The 20,689-nt window shown below is 42.5% G+C and overlaps 1 protein-coding gene across 1 annotated transcript in view; it reads right to left on the bottom strand.

Annotated features, from left to right (window-relative positions):
* LOC311100911 (syntaxin-binding protein 4-like) overlaps positions 1-20,689 on the bottom strand; it is a gene marked incomplete at both ends in the record, with an annotated part of 105,349 nt that overhangs the window by 11,618 nt on the left and 73,042 nt on the right. The window contains 3 exons of the mRNA XM_084141895.1: positions 7,298-7,437; positions 17,162-17,211; positions 18,821-18,937. Coding sequence (XP_083998021.1) covers positions 7,298-7,437; positions 17,162-17,211; positions 18,821-18,937 — 307 coding nt within the window. The remainder of the gene's footprint in view (positions 1-7,297; positions 7,438-17,161; positions 17,212-18,820; positions 18,938-20,689) is intronic.

Raw genomic sequence — 20,689 nt, 5'->3', positions numbered from 1 at the left:
CTTTTGCAGCAATTACAGCTGCAAGTCTCTTGGGGTATGTCTCTATAAGCTTGGTACATTTAGCCACTGGGATTTTTGCCCATTCTTCAAGGCAAAACAGCTCCAGCTCCTTCAAGTTGGATGGGTTCCGCTGGTGTACAGCAATCTTTAAGTCCTACCACAGATTCTCAATTGGATTGAGGTCTGGGCTTTGACTAGGCCATTCCAAGACATTTAAATATTTCCCCTTAAACCACTCGAGTGTTGCTTTAGCAGTATGCTTAGGGTCATTGTCCTGCTGGAAGGTGAACCTCCGTCCCAGTCTCAAATCTCTGGAAGACTGAAAAAGGTTTCCCTCAAGAATTTCCCTGTATTTAGCGCCATCCATCATTCCTTCAATTCTGACCAGTTTCCCAGTCCCTGCCGATGAAAAACTTCCCCACAGCATGATGCTACCACCACCATGCTTCACTGTGGGGATGGTGTTCTCGAGGTGATGAGAAGTGTTGGGTTTGCGCCAGACATAGCGCTTTCCTTGATGACCAAAAAGCTCAATATTAGTCTCATCTGACCAGATTACCTTCTTCCATATGTTTGGGGAGTCTCCCACATGCCTTTTGGCGAACACCAAACGTGTTTGCTTATTTTTTTCATTAAGCAATGGCTTTTTTCTGGCCACTCTTCCGTAAAGCTCAACTCTGTGGAATGTACGGCTTAAAGTGGTCCTATGGACAGATACTCCAATCTCCGCTGTGGAGCTTTGCAGCTCCTTCAGGGTTATCTTTGGTCTCTTTGTTGCCTCTGATTAATGCCCTCCTTGCCTGGTCTGTGAGTTTTGGTGGGCGGCCCTCTCTTGGCAGGTTTGTTGTGGTGCCATATTCTTTCCATTTTTTAATAATGGATTTAATGGTGCTCCGTGGGATGTTCAAAGTTTCTGATATTTTTTTATAACCCAACCCTGATCTGTACTTCTCCACAACTTTGTCCCTGACCTGTTTGGAGAGCTCCTTGGTCTTCATGGTGCCGCTTGCTTGGTGGTGCCCCTTGCTTAGTGGTGTTGCAGACTCTGGGGCCTTTCAGAACAGGTGTATACATACTGATATCATGTGACAGATCATGTGACACTTAGATTGCACACAGGTGGACTTTATTTAACTAATTACGTGACTTCTGAAGATAATTGGTTGCACCAGATCTTATTTAGGGGCTTCATAGCAAAGGGGGTGAATACATATGCATGCACCACTTTTCCGTTATTTATTTTTTAGAATATGTTATTTTTTTAACCCACCAATTTGGACTATTTTGTGTATGTCCATTACATGAAATCCAAATAAAAATCAATTTAAATTACAGGTTGTAATGCAACAAAATAGGAAAAACGCCAAGGGGGATGAATACTTTTGCAAGGCACTGTAGTGGTCCTGTATGGTTTAGTGGGTATAGAGCAGGGGTATTCAACTCTTACCCTATGAGGTCCGGAGCCTCCTGGTTTTCTGTTCTACCTGATAATTAATTGCACCAACCTGGTGTCCAGGTCTAAATCAGTCCTTGATTAGAAAGGAACAATGAAAAAAGGCAGTGGAACTGGCTTCGAGGTCCAGAGTGGAGTTTGAGTGGTATAGAGTATGGCGCTTGCAACGCCAGGATTGTGGGTTCAATTCCTGGGGCCACCCATATGTACAAAATGTATGCAAATGCAAACATGACTGTAAGTCGCTTTGGATAAAGGCATCTGCTAAATGGCATATATTATTATTATTATTATATGATGTAAGTGTGATGTAAGTATGATGCAAGTCTAACAAAGGTTCTAAGAACTGAATAGACAGAATGAGGACTCAAGGTCAATTCCATTCAATTACAGTCGTGGTCAAAAGTTTTGAGAATGACACAAATATACATTTTCACAAAGTCTGCTGCCTCAGTTTTTATGATGGCAATTTGCATATACTCCAGAATGTTATAAAGAGTGATCAAATGAATTGCAATTAATTGCAAAGTCCCTCTTTGCCATGAAAATGAACTTAATCCCAAAAAAGCATTTCCACTGCATTTCAGCCCTGCCACAAAAGGACCAGCTGACATCATGTCAGTGATTCTCTTGTTAACACAGGTGAGAGTGTTGATGAGGACAAGGCTGGAGATCACTCTGTCATGCTGATTGAGTTAGAATAACAGACTGGAAGCTTTAAAAGGAGGGTGGTGCTTGAAATCATTGTTCTTCCTCTGTTAACCATGGTTACCTGCAAGGAAACACGTGCCATCATCATTGCTTTGCACAAAAAGGGCTTCACAGGCAAGGATATTGCTGCTAGTAAGATTGCACCTAAATCAACCATTTATCGGATCATCAAGAACTTCAAGGAGAGAGGTTCAATTATTGTGAAGAAGGCTTCAGGGCGCCCAAGAAAGTCCAGCAAGCGCCAGGACCGTCTCCTAAAGGTGATTCAGCTGAGGGATCGGGGCACCACCAGTGCAGAGCTTACTCAGGAATGGCAGCAGGCAGGTGTGAGTGCATCTGCACGCATAGTGAGGCAAATACTTTTGGAGGATGGCCTGCTGTCAAGAAGGGCAGCGAGGAAGCTACTTCTCTCCAGGAAAATCATCAGGGACAGACTGATATTCTGCAAAAGGTACAGGGATTGGACTGCTGAGGACTGGGGTAAAGTCATTTTCTCTGATGAATCCCCTTTCCGATGGTTTGGGGCATCCGGAAAAAAGCTTGTCCGGAGAAGAGAAGGTGAGCGCTACCATCAGTCCTGTGTCATGCCAACAGTAAAGCATCCTGAGACCATTCATGTGTGGGGTTGCTTCTCAGCCAAGGGAGTGGGCTCACTCACAATTTTTCCTAAGAACACAGCCATGAATAAAGAATGGTACCAACACATCCTCTGAGAGCAACTTCTCCCAACCATCCAAGAACAGTTTGGTGACAAACAATGCCTTTTCCAGCATGATGGAGCACCTTGCCATAAGGCAAAAGTGATAACTAAGTGGCTCGGGGAACAAAACATCAACATTTTGGGTCCATGGCCAGGAAACTCCCCAGACCTTAATCCCATCGAGAACTTGTGGTCAATCCTCAAGAGGCGGGTGGACAAACAAAACCCCACAAATTCTGACATACTCCAAGCATTGATTATGCAAGAATGGGCTGCCATCAGTCAGGATGTGGGCCAGAAGTTAATTGACAGCATGCCAGGGCGGATTGCAGAGGTCTTGAAAAAGAAGGGTCAACACTGCAAATATTGACTCTTTGCATAAACTTAATGTAATTGTCAATAAAAGCCTTTGACACTTATGGAATGCTTGTAATTATACTTCAGTATACCATAGTAACATCTGACAAAAATATCTAAAAACACTGAAGCAACAAACTTTGTGAAGACCAATACTTGTGTCATTCTCAAAACCTTTGACCACGACTGTACAACCTTTGCGCAAACAAAACAGTGCGATTAGGTTGAGTGCGTGTGTATGTGTTGAGAAGGGGTAGGTATGTAGGTCAATCCAATATTAGCAACCCAAAATGTGTGTGTGTGTTTGTGTGTGTCCACTCAGAAAGAGCATCTGGTTGAAACGTAAGATGGTAAGATGGTTTTCCTCAGCAGTACATAACCAAGCAACACTGAAACCAGTGAAAATGACTAAGATGGGATCTGGGGAGAGGAGATTGTCTAAAGCGCAAACACTTATACAAACACTCCCTTAGATAAACAGCTGTTGTTTTTGTAATGATAGATCCATTGAAAAGCTTATGCCTTGCTTTACTGTGGTTATACAACCACATTAGGGATAATCTTTTACATAAACTGGCCAGATGGAAATAATAAATTGAGCACATTTTTATCAGGTAACAATAATGTAAATGCCTCTGCATTTCTATATAAGTGCCTAAATGCCCTTCCATCTACTGTACTTTGTTTTTGTTTATGCATACATGTGTACAGATAGCCTAATGTATAATAATGATACCAATAATGTATAGATAATATTATGTATTATAGATGACCAAATGAAAATAATGTACCATGTTTGACTATGACCACTTTTAGTGTCTTAAAAACTGAGTGGTCCACAATGTGGTTATTAAAATCAGTATTTTGTATTGTCAACTATAGTATCATTGTGGAGTGACACTTTAATACATTTTTCTAACTAACACTTAGAGTCGCCTGATATTGGATTGACCTACTTACCTACCCCTCCTTAACACACACGCGCTTACATAACACACTAATGAACAAAATAGATTTTCCAAATGATCCAATGTCCTCTTAGAAGTCATCATAAACCAGGAACAACTTCCTTCCTTCCGTTCACAGAACATTCACAGGACCTTCTTTTGTTTCACAGAATCACTTAATAGTATTACCACCCTCAGATGGCAGCAGATTCTAAAAAAAATAAAAAATGGCAGAAGTGTAAAGTAACAGTCTGGCAGCCTCTAATCCTACCATACCTTTTCTAGTTCTCCTCTATTCCTACCATACCTTTTCTAGTTCTCCTCTATTCCTACCATACCCTTTCTAGTTCTCCTCTAATCCTACCATACCTTTTCTAGTTCTCCTCTAATCCTACCATACCTTTTCTAGTTCTTCTCTAATCCTACCATACCTTTTCTAGTTCTCCTCTATTCCTACCATACCTTTTCTAGTTCTCCTCTAATCCTACCATACCTTTTCTAGTTCTTCTCTAATCCTACCATACCTTTTCTAGTTCTCCTCTAATCCTACCATACATTTTCTAGTTGTCATATTATCAAGTACATTTTAATTTTTTATCTGACATTCACCTTTGATTACCAAAAATGAAAACAGAAAGAGAGAAAAGGCTCCATCCCAAACTGCCACCCTATTCCCTATTTAGTGCATTACTTTTGACCAGGGCCCATAGGGCTATATAGTTATTAGGCAGTCATTTGGGACTCACAAAGAGATGGAGACACGTCCAAAGCTACAGTGATGAAAGCCTGTTTGGCCCCCAGGAAGAGTAGCGACTGCCTTCGCAGCGTCCAATGGGGATCCTAATAAACTACTAAATACTAAATGAAAGACTGGCTTAGCTACTAGCATGTTGTGTTTTGTTCAGATGACAGTCTGAGTTGACACACCCCAGAGTCACCATGACACGTCCGCCTCAGGTGAGAGCCTAGAGACAGTTAGAGGATGAAACATTGTCTCTGTCTCATTATGGCTTCTGTGAGAGTATGGGCAGGGCCATTGAGGCCATCTCCATTTTTATTCTTCTTCTACTTCTATGAGTTGGTAAACAAACTGAAAGGCTGCATACTGCCACCTGGAGTTTGTTGTTTGAACAGGTATAAAGCCAAGGTTGGCAATTTACTGCCACCTGCAGTTATGGAATGTTTGCTCACAAGTATAATTAATTGGCTGATCCCTCCTGATGACCTGGATGGAATTATGTGATACTTCCTTAACCAATAGGAAGTCTCACCCAGTTGACTACTTCAAAATGGTTAAAGTCCTCAATGGCGCTGCCCATGCTAAAACAGGCTTTTGGGCACTAGAGTCCTAACGTCTATCTCTATGGGTGAGAGTTAGATCACCTGGCTGATTGGCTGCTTCACCTCTGACTGGGAAAGGTCAAGAGGGGTCAAGGGGTCAGGGGAAAGTCTCGTAGGATCAGACGAGGTTAAACTAGAGACAGGAGACCGTGACCTCGGATGTCATTACTTCTCACCAGAGTCGTCGATATAGAGAGTTGGGCCAATGGGGTTTCTGGCTGAACGTTCCGAGAGCGCCACTTTCTCCTCCATAGCCGTTGCTAGGTGATAATTGACGCTTCCGCGTTGTGCTGTTTATTTCTGATAGTTTTAAAAACCTATGAAGATGTCCAGTGAAAGCAGATATGCAATTTGTTGACACCACAACACCGACTTGGATACACATTGTCCCGAATGCTAGTCAGTAAAAATGTCTGTTAAATTCACTGCTCTGTTTTGCTTGTTTACAGCAGGTCATTTCAGAGGGAACTGTTGGAGGCGCTCTCGTATTGTTACATCAACAACATTTCGAGAATAATGGCGCTAACATGGCGTCCGTTCTGAAACCTGACCGAAGTCTCTTAACATATGGCTCTGCTTCTCACCCTGCTCACGACCTGACCCCAATGCTGGACTAGAACTGAATTGAAAAATCTGAAACGGTTGGCTCCCATGTGGCTCCTGGTGCAGGTGCTGTATATTGTACTTCCCTGAAGAATCCCGTTAGTAATGATGACATCAATATCTAAACCCTCTTCATCTCAATCATCTTGTTCGCTTCCTTCTTCCTGCCCCGTGGAGTTTTGATGTCCCTATACAGAGGGTCCCGATGTGGAAAGTTTTCCCCCTTTTGATGTACTTGGCTGCATCCCATCGCCACTACATCCAGGACTACAGTATGGTTAGCGAGTGACTTGATCAGGTGTATGTATGATTATGTTTTTGTATTGACTAAGCTCGTATTGTACATTTCTAGAAACACTGGTACAATTCTGAAAACAATTATTTCATTCAAAACACAAATCTATAGGAAGTCGAACATTGCGAACATCTCCAACATTACATTTCATGTTGCATGAAAGATCAGTCTGTCCGTCCACTAGACGATGACTACAGAGAAAATTTGAGTAACTATGGATGGAACAATTAGTCCCAGGTTCATTCAACTCCACTGGACACAGAAACTGAACATCTCGAGATTGCTTTACACACAGTCTCTGGTTCATTCAACTCCACTGGACACAGAAACTGAACATCTCGAGGTTGCTTTACACACAGTCTCTGGTTCATTCAACTCCACTGGACACAGAAACTGAACATCTCGAGGTTGCTTAGCTGCTTTACAGTCTCTTATTCTGTTGTCTGATACATAAGTGCAAGGATGTCCATCATTTTCTTACAGGCCGCTCCAGTAAAAGATGACCATTGAGATGATGTGTATAGTAACTACAGAGATGGCTTGGTGTCTGTTATCCAGCTGGTTTTGGTTGTCTTGGTAACTACGAAATTGGTTTGGTGTATGTAGAGCTGATTGGTTTGGTTATCCCGTTGGTTTTGGTTGGCTTAGCAACTAGGTGGTTTGAGGTCTGTTGAGCTGGTTGATATTGGTTGGCTTAGTAACTATGGAGATAATTTGGTTGGTTTTGTGTCTGTTATCCAGTTGGTTTTTGGTTGGTTTCAAAACGATGGAGGCGATTCGGTGTCTGTTGAGCTGATTGGATGTGCATGCTGAGCCAGGGATAGAGACAACATGCAGGCATGCAGCGGGTCGAGTGGAAACACGACGAGTCGAGATGATAGATCACTTACAGTCCACCTCCGGAATGGCGCTAACAGTCCGTGTGAGTTCTTTAGCCTCTGCGGCTAGTGTGACGGCCGTCCACTGGGACTTCTTCCCCACGCGGGCTCCCAGGGGCTGAGAGGAGGCTCCCGCCTTCACGTCACCGGAGCTGCAGAGACACAGACAGGTATAGAGTTAACCTCTCAAGCTGACAGCACTTTTACACTGTTTTAACCATGGCTGTAAACATCAATATAGCAAGGGGGCAATATATAGATTTTTTTCATTGACAAGATTAGCAAATTTAGGCACGTGTTCTCTTGATAAGTGCGTAAATTTGACAATTTTTCTGTCCTGCTAAGCATTCAAAATGTAACGAGTATTTTTGTGTGTCAGGGAAAATGTATGGAATAAAAAGTACATAATTAAGTAAAAGTAAAAGTAGTTAAAAAAAATTGTAAAGTACAGATACCCCCCAAAAATACTTAAGTAGTACTTTAAAGTAGTTTTTACTTAAGTACTTTACACCACTGCTTAGGCATGACATGCCAACAACAAACTCTGAACGTACTCATCCATTCATAACTGACCAAATTATGAAAGACAAGCATTGGAATTTTGAATTCCGTAAATTATTGTTGTCTATCAACAATGACAAGCCACCTGGGTCGGACAACATGGATGGAAAATTACTGAGGATGATAGCAGATTATATTGCCACTGCTATTTGCCATCTCTTCAATCTAAGCCTACAGGAAAGTGTGTGCCCCCATGCCTGGAGGGAAGCAAAAGTCATTCCGCTACCCAACAATAGCAATGCACCCTTTACCGGCTCACACAGCCGACCAATCAGCCTTTTGCCAACCCTTAGTAAACTTTTGAAAGAAAATGTGTTTGACCAGATATAATGCTATTTCATAGTAAACAAATTAACAACAGATTTTCTGCACGCTTATAGGGAAGGGCATTCAACATGTACGACAGTTACACAAATGACTGATGATTGGCTGAGAGTCCCGTGTAGCTCAGTTTGCAACGCCAGGTTTGTGGGTTCGATTCCCACGGGGGCCAGTATATAAAAAATAATGTATGCACTCACTTACTGTAAGTCGCTCTGAATAAGAGCGTCTGCTAAATTACTCAATTGTAAAAAATGAGAGAAATTGATAATAAGAAGATTGTGGGAGCTTTTCTGTTAGACTTCAGTGCTGCTTTTGACATTATCGATCATAATCTGCTGCTGGAAAAATGTATGTGTTATGGCTTTACATCTACAACTATAATAAATAAATAAATAAATACAAATAGTTGTAGTGTTCAAGTTCATTAATTTAATTTATGTTAATTGGTTACACCTGTAAATGTGTGGTGACCCAACACAACAAGCAGAGTTGTATTGCGGGTGCATAGTCTGAATTCAATTTAATAGTGTTGCTAGAAAATACTGCAAGGTTGCCACCTAAATTTATGGAAATTATGTTGCTGTATGAATTGTTATTGCTACAGTTAATGAGCGATATCAATATTAGATAAAGAGAAAATAATTATCGCCTATAAGTGATGGATAGAGTGATTATATTATGACAATGAGCAATGGATATCATTCTCTGTCTACCAAGGTGTACACAATATGTCAACCTACATTTAATCTGTTACGAGGCCAGGAAAACATGCAGTTCTAGGAAGAAATCTTATCAAAAGTGTTGTTTATGTCCAGCCTGGTGGCTCCGACTAGACGTAGCATAGTACACATTTTTTGGGGTACCGCCGATTCATAAACCATATATACAAAAGTAGGTGGACACCCCTTCGAATTAGTGGATTCGACTATTTCAGCCACACCCGTTGCTGACAGGTGTATAAAGTAGAGTACACAGCAATGCAATCTCCATAGACAAACATTGGCAGTAGAATGGCCTTACTGAAGGGCTCAGTGACTTTCAACGTGGCACCGTCATAGGATGCCACCTTTCCAGCAAGTCAGTTCGTCAAATTTCTGCCCTGCTAGAGCTGCCCCGGTCAACTGTAAGTGCTGTTATTGTGAAGTGGAAACGTCTAGGAGCAACAATGGCTCAGCCGTGAACTGGTAGGCCACACAAGCTCACAGAACTGGATCGCCGAGTGCTGAAGGGCGTAACGCGTAAAAATCGTCTGTCCTTGGTTGCAACACTCACTACCGAGTTCCAAACTGCCTCTGGAAGCAACGTCAGCACAATAACCGTTTGTCAGGAGCATCATGAAATGGATTTCCATGGCCGAGCAGCCGCACACAAGCCTAAGATCACCATGTGCAATGTCAAGCGTCGGCTGGAGTAGTGTAAAGCTCACCGCCATTGGACTCTGGAGCAGTGGAAACGCGTTCTCTGAGTGATGAATCACGCTTCACCATCTGGCAGTCTGACGGACGAATCTGGGTTTGTAGTTGTATTTATTAGGGATCCCCATTAGTTCCTGCCAAGGCAGCACCTACTCTTCCTGGGGTCCAAACACATTAACGTTTTTTTCAATTTTCGCCTAAAATGACATACCCAAATCTAACTGCCTGTAGCTCAGGACCTGAAGCAACGATATGCATATTCTTGGTATCATTTGAAAGGAAACACTTTGAAGTTTGTGGAAATATGAAATTAATGTAGGAGAATATAACACATAAGATCTCGTTAAAAGATAATACAAACATAAAAACATGCGTTTTATATTTTTTTGTTTGTTGCATCAGCTTTGAAACGCAAGAAAAAGGCCAGACAGTGATATAGAAATCTAGATGTAATTTAGATTTTGTCCAGAAGATGGCAGCATTGTGTGTGCAACGTTTCAGACTGATCCAGTGAAGGATTACATCACAACAAAATATAAAACAGTACATCATATAACATTATTACACCACTACATATCTACAATACAAAATGTATAATACCGCCGTACAACAATATTACAATGTACGTGTGTGTAGAGTGTGTGTGCTAGCGTTTGTGTGCTAGTGTGTCTGTACCTGTGTGTGTGTGTGTGTGTGTGTATCTCTTCACAGTACCCGTTGTTCCATAAGGTGTATTTTTTGCTGTTTTTTAAATCTGTTTATACTGCTTGCATCAGTTACCTGATGTGGAATAGAGTTCCATGTAGTCATAGCTCTATGTAGTACTGTGCGCCTCCCATAGTCTGTTCTGGACTTGGTGACTGTGAAGACACCTCTGGTGGCATGTCTTGTGGGGTATGCATGGGTGTCCGAGCTGTGTGCTAGTAGTTTAAACAGACAGCTTGGTGCATTCAGCTTGTCAACACTTCTTACAAAAACAAGTAGTGATGAAGTCAATCTCTCTTCCACTTTGAGCCATGAGAGATTTACATGCATAATATTAATGTTAGCTCTCCGTGTACATTTAAGGGCCAGCGGTGCTGCCCTGTCCTGAGCCAGTTGTAATTTTCCTAAGTCCCTCTTTGTGGCACCTGACCACATGACTGAACAGTAGTCCAGGAGCGACAAAACTAGGGCCTGTACGACCTGCCTTCTTGATAGTGTTGTTAAGAAGGCAGAACAGCGCTTTGGCGGATGCCAGGAGAACGCTACCTGCCCCAACGCATAGTGCCAACTGTAAAGTTTGGTGTAAGAGGAATAATGGTCTGGGGCTGTTTTCCATGGTTCGGGCTAGGCCCCTTAGTTCCAGTGAAGGGAAATCTTAACGCTACAGCATAAAATGATATTCTAGGCAATTCTGTGCTTCCAACTTTGTGGCAACAGTTTGGGGAAGGCCCTTTCATGTTTCAACATGACAATGCCCCCTGTGCACAAAGCGAGGTCCATACAGAAATGGTTGTCGAGATCGGTGTGGAAGAACTTGACTGGCCTACACAGAGCCCTGACCTCAAATGCCATCGAACACTTTTGGGACTTTAATCACCCAACATCCGTGCCCGACCTCACTAATGCTCTTGTGGCTGAATGGAAGCAAGTCCCCGCAGCAATGTTCCAACATCTAGTGGAAAGCCTTCCCAGAAGAGTGGAGGCTGTAATAGCAGCAAAGGGGGGACCAACTCCATATTAATGTCCATGATTTTGGAATGAGATGTGCAACGAGCAGGTGTCCACATACTTTTGGTCACATAGTGTATGTTACAAATGGTCTGGTTACTTAAGACAGAAACAAAAGCAGGGAGGTTTCGAATTAGAATCGTGTCGGGGACAATTTTAGCATAACCCTAACTTTAACTAACCACAACCAAAAGTGTTTTGGAAGTATTTAGCATGTTAGCTAACCCTTACACTAACTCTTAACCTAGTTAAAGTTAGCCACAAATGCTAAGCTAACCTTTGCCACAAATGCTAACAAATCCAAGATTATTGGTCACATACACAGTTTAGCAGATGTTATAGCGGGTGCAACGAAATGCTTGTACGCAAGAAGAGGTATGATACTGTACAACCACTGGACCATTTGTAACATATCATACGAAATGGAGGTACAAATTTTTTTATATACACTGCTCAAAAAAATAAAGGGAACACTTAAACAACACAATGTAACTCCAAGTCAATCACACTTCTGTGAAATCAAACTGTCCACTTAGGAAGCAACACTGATTGACAATAGATTTCACATGCTGTTGTAGAAATGGAATAGACAACAGGTGGAAATTATAGGCAATTAGCAAGACACCCCCAATAAAGGAGTGGTTCTGCAGGTGGTGACCACAGACCACTTCTCAGTTCCTATGCTTCCTGGCTGATGTTTTGGTCACTTTTGAATGCTGGCGGTGCTTTCACTCTAGTGGTAGCATGAGACGGAGTCTACAACCCACACAAGTGGCTCAGGTAGTGCAGCTCATCCAGGATGGCACATCAATGCGAGCTGTGGCAAGAAGGTTTGCTGTGTCTGTCAGCGTAGTGTCCAGAGCATGGAGGCGCTACCAGGAGACAGGCCAGTACATCAGGAGACGTGGAGGAGGCCGTAGGAGGGCAACAACCCAGCAGCAGGACCGCTACTTCCGCCTTTGTGCAAGGAGGAGCAGGAGGAGCACTGCCAGAGCCCTGCAAAATGACCTCCAGCAGGCCACAAATGTGCATGTGTCTGCTCAAACGGTCAGAAACAGACTCCATGAGGGTGGTATGAGGGCCCGACGTCCACAGGTGGGGGTTGTGCTTACAGCCCAACACCTTGCAAGACGTTTGGCATTTGCCAGAGAACACCAAGATTGGCAAATTCGCCACTGGCGCCCTGTGCTCTTCACAGATGAAAGCAGGTTCACACTGAGCACATGTGACAGACGTGACAGAGTCTGGAGACGCCGTGGAGAATGTTCTGCTGCCTGCAACATCCTCCAGCATGACCGGTTTGGCGGTGGGTCAGTCATGGTGTGGGGTGGCATTTCTTTGGGGGGCCGCACAGCCCTCCATGTGCTCGCCAGAGGTAGCCTGACTGCCATTAGGTACCGAGATGAGATTCTCAGACCCCTTGTGAGACCATATGCTGGTGCGGTTGGCCCTGGGTTCCTCCTAATGCAAGACAATGCTAGACCTCATGTGGCTGTAGTGTGTCAGCAGTTCCTGCAATAGGAAGGCATTGATGCTATGGACTGGCCCGCCCGTTCCCCAGACCTGAATCCAATTGAGCACATCTGGGACATCATGTCTCGCTCCATCCACCAACGCCACGTTGCACCACAGACTGTCCAGGAGTTGGCGGATGCTTTAAAGTCCAGGTCTGGGAGGAGATCCCTCAGGAGACCACCCGCCACCTCATCAGGAGCATGCCCAGGCGTTGTAGGGAGGTCATACAGGCACGTGGAGGCCACACACACTACTGAGCCTCATTTTGACTTATTTTAAGGACATTACATCAATGTTGGATCAGCCTGTAGTGTGGTTTTCCACTTTAATTTTGAGTGTGACTCCAAATCCAGACCTCCATGGGTTGATACATTTGATTTCCATTGATAATTTTTGTGTGATTTTGTTGTCAGCACATTCAACTATGTAAAGAAAAAAGTATTTAATAAGATTATTTCATTCATTCAGATCTAGGATGTGTTATTTTAGTGTTCCCTTTATTTTTTTGAGCAGTGTATATATACACTGTATAATATCATGTGAATGGGTGTGAGACAGTTATGTCACAAATCCATGTGAGATTTTCACTGGACAGCTATATTGAGGTTTTCTACTGACCTGCAGATTGATAATAGAACACTGGGTAGGGGGTAGGACAGGGGGTCTCTGTAAAAAAGGTTTTCGAACTCAATGACACAAACTAATGCATGTTACAGAGTCAGACTTATGAAACAGGACATTTTTTTAGGTCTTCAGAAGGCCAGAACTAATCTTCACCCAACGGTTTTTGTTAAAAACTACACAAACTGCACATCAGTATCACGCTACAGTTTGTGTAGATGGTAACAAAAGTACAAATGGGCAACAGCACATCTGAGCCTTCAATGTCAGTTACCTACTGTATTATCATGGTATATCAGATACGGCCAGGAGTTTTTCCAGGTCAGGTCACATGGTCAGAAAAACTCCTGGCCTTAATCATTATATGTATTGATTATGCTGGGAAGAAAAATGTAAATTTCTCAGTCAGAAAAACGGTTTTAAACATATAATATCTCATCTCATTATATGGCCTTATATAATGTCAGAGATGGATGTTTTATAACCAGGCAGTAATAAAAAAGCTAATTCCACCAATTCGGTGCCTTTTAAGAACTGTAACTTGGTAAAAATAAAATAAAAAATTGTTTGATTTAATCTAATTTTAACATTCCGTCACAAAGAGCACATGTTCATCTTTAAAAAATATATATATGTTTTCCCATCTCAAGAGGTTAAATACAAAAATGACCATAGTAAGTGCCAGTTAAAGTAACAGGGTTGACCATAACAGGGTTGACTAATTATTGTTAAATCAGCCATAAATCCCCTTGTGACAGGGGGAATGGACGCTTGTTGTGTGCAACAGGGAGTGGCAATTGAATGTAAACTTCACCCCAAAAAAAGAAATTGGTAAAACATTTCTAGCCTGTCTATCTTTGTTATGCTCGACCCACTTAAAATTGTAAAAGATAGTAGAACCAGCTCACCTGCTTTTACTCTATGATTTGACTATTAGATGTTCAATGTTTCCTTAGAATATTTAAAAAGGAATAGTTTCACCATATTAAAACGAGAGTTCAGTTCACGTAACAGGGTGGACCTTAAAATTAGGGACAGATGTAAATTAATCACTAATCACATTAAATAAATATTAATCTTCAGAAATTACTGTCAATTCAACAAACTATCTAAGGCTTTACAATGACGGTAGAACTTGGGAGTAATGTTGGGATTAAGTGGGTTGAAATCTTCCTAGAAGTGACACAGGTTTGACAGAGGGACATTTTGGTACTTAAGCAAGCCTTTATTCTTATAAAAAAAACGGATTTATTGAATTCTCCATGTGGTATATACAGTGGGAAAAAGTATTTAGTCAGCCACCAATTGTGCAAGTTCTCCCACTTAAAAAGATGAGAGAGGCCTGAAATTTTCATCATAGGTACACGTCAACTATGACAGACAAAATGAGAAAAATAATTCCAGAAAATCACATTGTAGGATTTTTAATGAATTTATTTGCAAATTATGGTGGAAAATAAGTATTTGGTCAATAACAAAAGTTTCTCAATACTTTGTTATATACCCTTTGTTGGCAATGACACAGGTCAAACGTTTTATGTAAGTCTTCACAAGGTTTTCACACACTGTTGCTGGTATTTTGGCCCATTCCTCCATGCAAATCTCCTCTAGAGCAGTGATGTTTTGGGGCTGTCGCTGGGCAACACGGACTTTCAACTCCCTCCAAAGATTTTCTATGGGGTTGAGATCTGGAGACTGGCTAGGCCACTCCAGGACCATGAAATGCTTCTTACGAAGCCACTCCTTCGTTGCCCGGGCGGTGTGTTTGGGATCATTGTCATGCTGAAAGACCCAGCCACGTTTCATCTTCAATGCCCTTGCTGATGGAAGGAGGTTTTCACTCAAAATCTCACGATACATGGCCCCATTCATTCTTTCCTTTACACGGATCAGTCGTCCTGGTCCCTTTGCAGAAAAACAGCCCCAAAGCATGATGTTTCCACCCCCATGCTTCACAGTAGGTATGGTGTTCTTTGGATGCAACTCAGCATTCTTTGTCCTCCAAACACGACGAGTTGAGTTTTTACCAAAAAGTTATATTTTGGTTTCATCTGACCATATGACATTCTCCCAATCCTCTTCTGGATCATCCCAAATGCACTCTAGCAAACTTCAGACGGGCCTGGACATGTACTGGCTTAAGCACGGGGACACGTCTGGCACTGCAGGATTTGAGTCCCTGGCGGCGTAGTGTGTTACTGATGGTAGGCTTTGTTACTTTGGTCCCAGCTCTCTGCAGGTCATTCACTAGGTCCCCCCGTGTGGTTCTGGGATTTTTGCTCACCGTTCTTGTGATCATTTTGACCCCACGGTTTGAGATCTTGCGTGGAGCCCCAGATCGAGGGAGATTATCAGTGGTCTTGTATGTCTTCCATTTCCTAATAATTGCTCCCACAGTTGATTTCTTTAAACCAAGCTACTTACCTATTGCAGATTCAGTCTTCCCAGCCTGGTGCAGGTCTACAATTTTGTTTCTGGTGTCCTTTGACAGCTCTTTGGTCTTGGCCATAGTGGAGTTTGGAGTGTGACTGTTTGAGGTTGTGGACAGGTGTCTTTCATACTGATAACAAGTTCAAACAGGTGCCATTAATACAGGTAACGAGTGGAGGACAGAGGAGCCTCTTAAAGAAGAGGTTACAGGTCTGTGAGAGCCAGAAATCTTGCTTGTTTGTATGTGACCAAATACTTATTTTCCACCATAATTTGCAAATAAATTCATTCAATTACAGGCCTCTCTCATCTTTTTAAGTGGGAGAACTTGCACAATTGGTGGCTGACTAAATACTTTTTTCCCCCACTGTAGTAAAAAGCACTTCATTTAATATAAAAGGCTTTTAAAATTAAATATTGGTGCACAATTTCTACATAAAATATCAAAGGGACCAAAAGGCACTCATTTTGTGGAATGACCCAGAAACAGTGGGGTCCCTTAGCAACCGTTAATTATCATTCAGCTGAGTCTGATGCTAGATTCAGAGCTCTACTCCAGCCTGTTGGAGAAGTAGGAGATGAGAGGAGAACTCTCCTAATTGGCTCTGCTGTCTGCAGGGTCCGTCATTACACACCTACCTACGACATGGGTCCTGCAGAGGTGTCTGGGTCAAGCGTATGCACACACACACACACACACACACACACACACAGACAGACAGACACACACGGATAGATGAAGACACGCATACACACACAGGAAAGCTGCAGGAGGTCTTCGAGATTGGAACTTGTTAGAGACTGTTAGACACACACACACACACACACACTCACGCGCACACACTTGCGTACAGACACACACATACACGAAGGGAAGCTACAGGAGGTCTTACAAATTGGGTCTTTATAGACACACAGCTTAGTAAGGCTGATGGGATTGTACAGAATAACATACTGTATCGTTAACTGAAAAGGTTAAGGAAAAATTGTCTGTTTTAAAACAAAAAAATAGCTTTTATACTTGTCTTTACAATTAGGAGTGTGTAGACTTGGTCTGAGAGCTCTGCTGTGTCTGACAACTGTTGCTACTAGCAACAAGTTAAATGGCACGTCGTCTTTTTGAGCATCACTCGCCACAATCTAATGTCACCATAACCCATTAACGGTTTCCTGTATCCACTGAATGAATGAGATACTCAGAAAGACATCTGGCTTTTGAAAGGGAAAGGACGGAGGCAGACATTGTATTATTACTCACTCTATTCATTAGAATACTGAGCACAATACACATTCTTACCTGTAACTCTTCACAGGACCTTGATTTTCAATGAGGAAGTCTTGGACATTCTGAATGGGAATGAATTACAATATTAGTATTATTTGAGTTGACAGCTGTGTCTCCAACACTCTATTTCCTATATGGTGCACTACTTTTGACCAGGACCCATACTCTGGTCAAAAGTAGTGCACTATAAAGAGAATAGGATGCAATTTGGGACGCATCCGATGAGACCACATTTCTAAACACTACAACCCTGTTTATCAGACCTGGGTTCAAATACCATTTAAGGTATTTCAATTATATTCACATACATTTCGAAGTAAGTACTTGATATTTTTTTATTTTGAATATTTAGAAATGTATTTCGAAATACAGTTGGAAAGTATTGGCATGTATTTAAAATACTCAAATACACAGACACGCTTTTCTTTCCAAATACAAATATTAAAACACTTCCATCAAACCCAGGTCTGTTTGGTCCTGGAAGGTATTTGAAATGTTTTTGGAAACATGTATTTGAAAATAGTTTTAAATAGTATTCAAATAGAAGTAGTTGATTTGGCTACATTATTTGAAAATACTCAAATACACAGAAAATAAGTATTTCAATTACAAACATTTAAATAAGCATGTATTTGAACCCAGGCCTGCTATTTATCAGCTTGTCATTATTCAGAGATGTAGATGCTAATTTCAGTTGGTCTTTATATTTCAGTCCTTTCTTAAATCTGCTTGAAAATCAGAGACAAAGTTTCAATATTGCTGTCCATTAATGCCTCCCAAACAAATTGACTGAAGTTGAGCAATTTTGACAAAAACAACAGATGTACAAAACATTAGGAAAACCTTCTTAATATTGAGTTTTGAGTTTTACCCTCAGAACAGCCTTAATTCGTCGGGCATGGATTCTACAAGGTGTTGAAAGCGTTCCACAGGGACGCTAGTCCATGTTGACTCCAACGCTTCCCACAGTGGTGTCAAGTTGGCTGGTAGTGGATCTCTACTCCGAATAGCTCGTTCCATCTAATCCCACAGATGCTCAATTGTATTGAGATCTGGTGACTGGGCAGGCCACTGCAGTAAGCTGAATTCACTGTCATGTTCGTGGAACCATTCCTCGACCATCCTAGCCTTGTGGCATGATCCTGCTGAAAAGAATCTATTTGCAGATGGATACACTGCTGCCATGAAGGGATGCACCTGATTGCCAATGATGTTCAGATATCCTGTGGCATTCAAACGTTGCTCCACTTTTATCAAGGGGCCATGAAAACACACCTCACACCATCACAACCAGTCTGCATGTTGACACGCGGCATGATGGATGCATATACTTATGTGGTTAACTCCATACCCTAGTCCTCCCATTAATGTGAAACAGCAGGAACCGGGATTTCTCAGACCAGGCAGTGTTTTCGTTCCTTAGCCCCCAAGTATGAACTCTGGGATGTGAAAACATACGCAATCAAGACAACTTCGCTTTAGATTTTTTATTAATTTGGAAAATGTTCTATAGTTTTTCTTTCACTTTGGAAATGCAGAGAAGGTTGAGTACATCGACCCCCCCCCCCAAAAAAAAAAAAAAAAAATAGCATGCATTCTTAGATGTCATATTAAGGACGCAAAATGTGAAGACTGTGCAAGGGGTGTGTAAACTTTCACTAGGCACTGTACCTCCACGAAGTTGAGCAGTTTACCAATGGACACCTCAAAGCCCTTTTTGGCCCCTTCGTACTTCCTTAGTTGACACTCCAGAACGGCCACTCTCTTCTTCAGCTCCTCTGTCTCATCCTATCAGGAAGGACAACAACACAGAGATTAGGTCATCAGCTTGGAATTTACTGAATGGCTTAGCAGCACAGGGGGGAGGGAGGAACCTGGAGCGGACTTTACCTAGCAGCACAGGGGAGAGGGAGGAACCTGGAAGATGGCGCCGACAGACATGGAAGCTCTGCTTCTAGCTCCTAAGCAACTTTGCAGTATTTTGTTTTTTTGTGTGTTATTTCTTACATTATTAGCCTAGTACGTTTTTTGTATTATTACATACATCCGGAAATAACTTTTGGATATCAGAGCAGCGGTAACTCACCAGCATTACGACCAGAAAGATGTATTCAGAGTGGACTTCTAGTCCGACTCAGGAGGCGTGCACACCATCCACCGCTTCCAAGTATTTTACTCGCTAATGTTCAGTCCTTGGACAATAAAGTAGATGAGCTCAGGGCGAGGATCTCCTTCCAGAGAGACATCAGGGACTGTAACATATTCTATGTCACGGAATCATGGCTCTCTCCGGATACACTGTCCCCGTCCATACAGCCAGCTGGGTTCTCAGTACATCGCACAGACAGGAATAAAGAACTCTCCGGGAAGAAGAAAGGCGGTGGTGTATGTTTCATGATTAACTACTCATGGTGTGATTGTGATAACATACAGAAACTCAAGTCCTTTTGTTCACCTCACCTAGAATATCTCACAATCAAATGTCGACCGTATTACCTCCCAAGATAATTATCTTCGGTTATAGTCACAGCCGCGTATATTCCCCTCAAGCCGATACCACAACGGCCCTCAAGGAACTACTCTGGACTTTGTGCAAACTGGAAACCACATATCCTGAGGCCGCATTTATTGTAGCTGGGGATTTTAACAAAGCAAATTTGAGTAAAACGCTACCAAAGTTCTATCAACACATTGCCTGTAGTACTCGCGCTACAAAAACTCTCGACCATTGATACCCTCCCTTCTGGGATGGCTACAAGGCCCTCCCCCGCCCTCCCTTCGGAAAATCAGATCATGACTCCATTCTGCTCCTCCCTTCTTATAGGCAGAAACTCAAACAGGAAGTACCCGTGCGAAGATCTATTCAACGCTGGTCTGACCAATCAGAATCCATGCTTCAAGATTGTTTTGATCACGCGGACTGGGATATGTTCCGGGTTGCCTCTGAGAATAACATTGACGTATACACGGACACGGTGACTGAGTTCTTCAGGAAGTGTATAGGGGATGTTGTTCCCACTGTGACTATTAAAACCTACCCAAACCAAAAACCGTGGATAGATGGCAGCATTCGCGCAAAACTGAAAGCGCGAACTACCGCATTTAACCACGGCAAAGTGACTGGGAATATGGTTGAATACAAACAGTGTAATTATTCCCTCCGTAAGGCAATCACACAGGCAAAACGTCAGTACAGAGACAAAGTGGAGTCACAATTCAATGGCTCAGACATGAGACGTATGTGGCAGGGTCTACAGACAATCACGGATTACAAAGGGAAAACCAGCCACGTCGCGGACAACGACATCTTGCTCCCGGACAAGTTAAACACCTTCTTCGCCCGCTTTGACGATAACACAGTAACACCAACGCGGTCCGCTCCCAAGGACTGTGGGCTCTCGTTCTCCGTGGCCGACGTGAGTAAGACATTTAAGCGTGTTAACCCTCGCAAGGCTGCCGGTCCAGACGGTATACCTAGCCGCGTCCTCAGAGCTTGCGCATACCAGCTGGCTGGAGTGTTTACGGACATATTCAATCTCT

The sequence above is a fragment of the Coregonus lavaretus genome (genome assembly GCF_964263955.1).
Source record: "Coregonus lavaretus genome assembly, chromosome: 25".
Taxonomy (NCBI): Eukaryota; Metazoa; Chordata; class Actinopteri; order Salmoniformes; family Salmonidae; genus Coregonus; species Coregonus lavaretus.
Note: the sequence above shows the minus strand (reverse complement) of the source record. Positions and strands in the feature narration are given on the sequence as shown.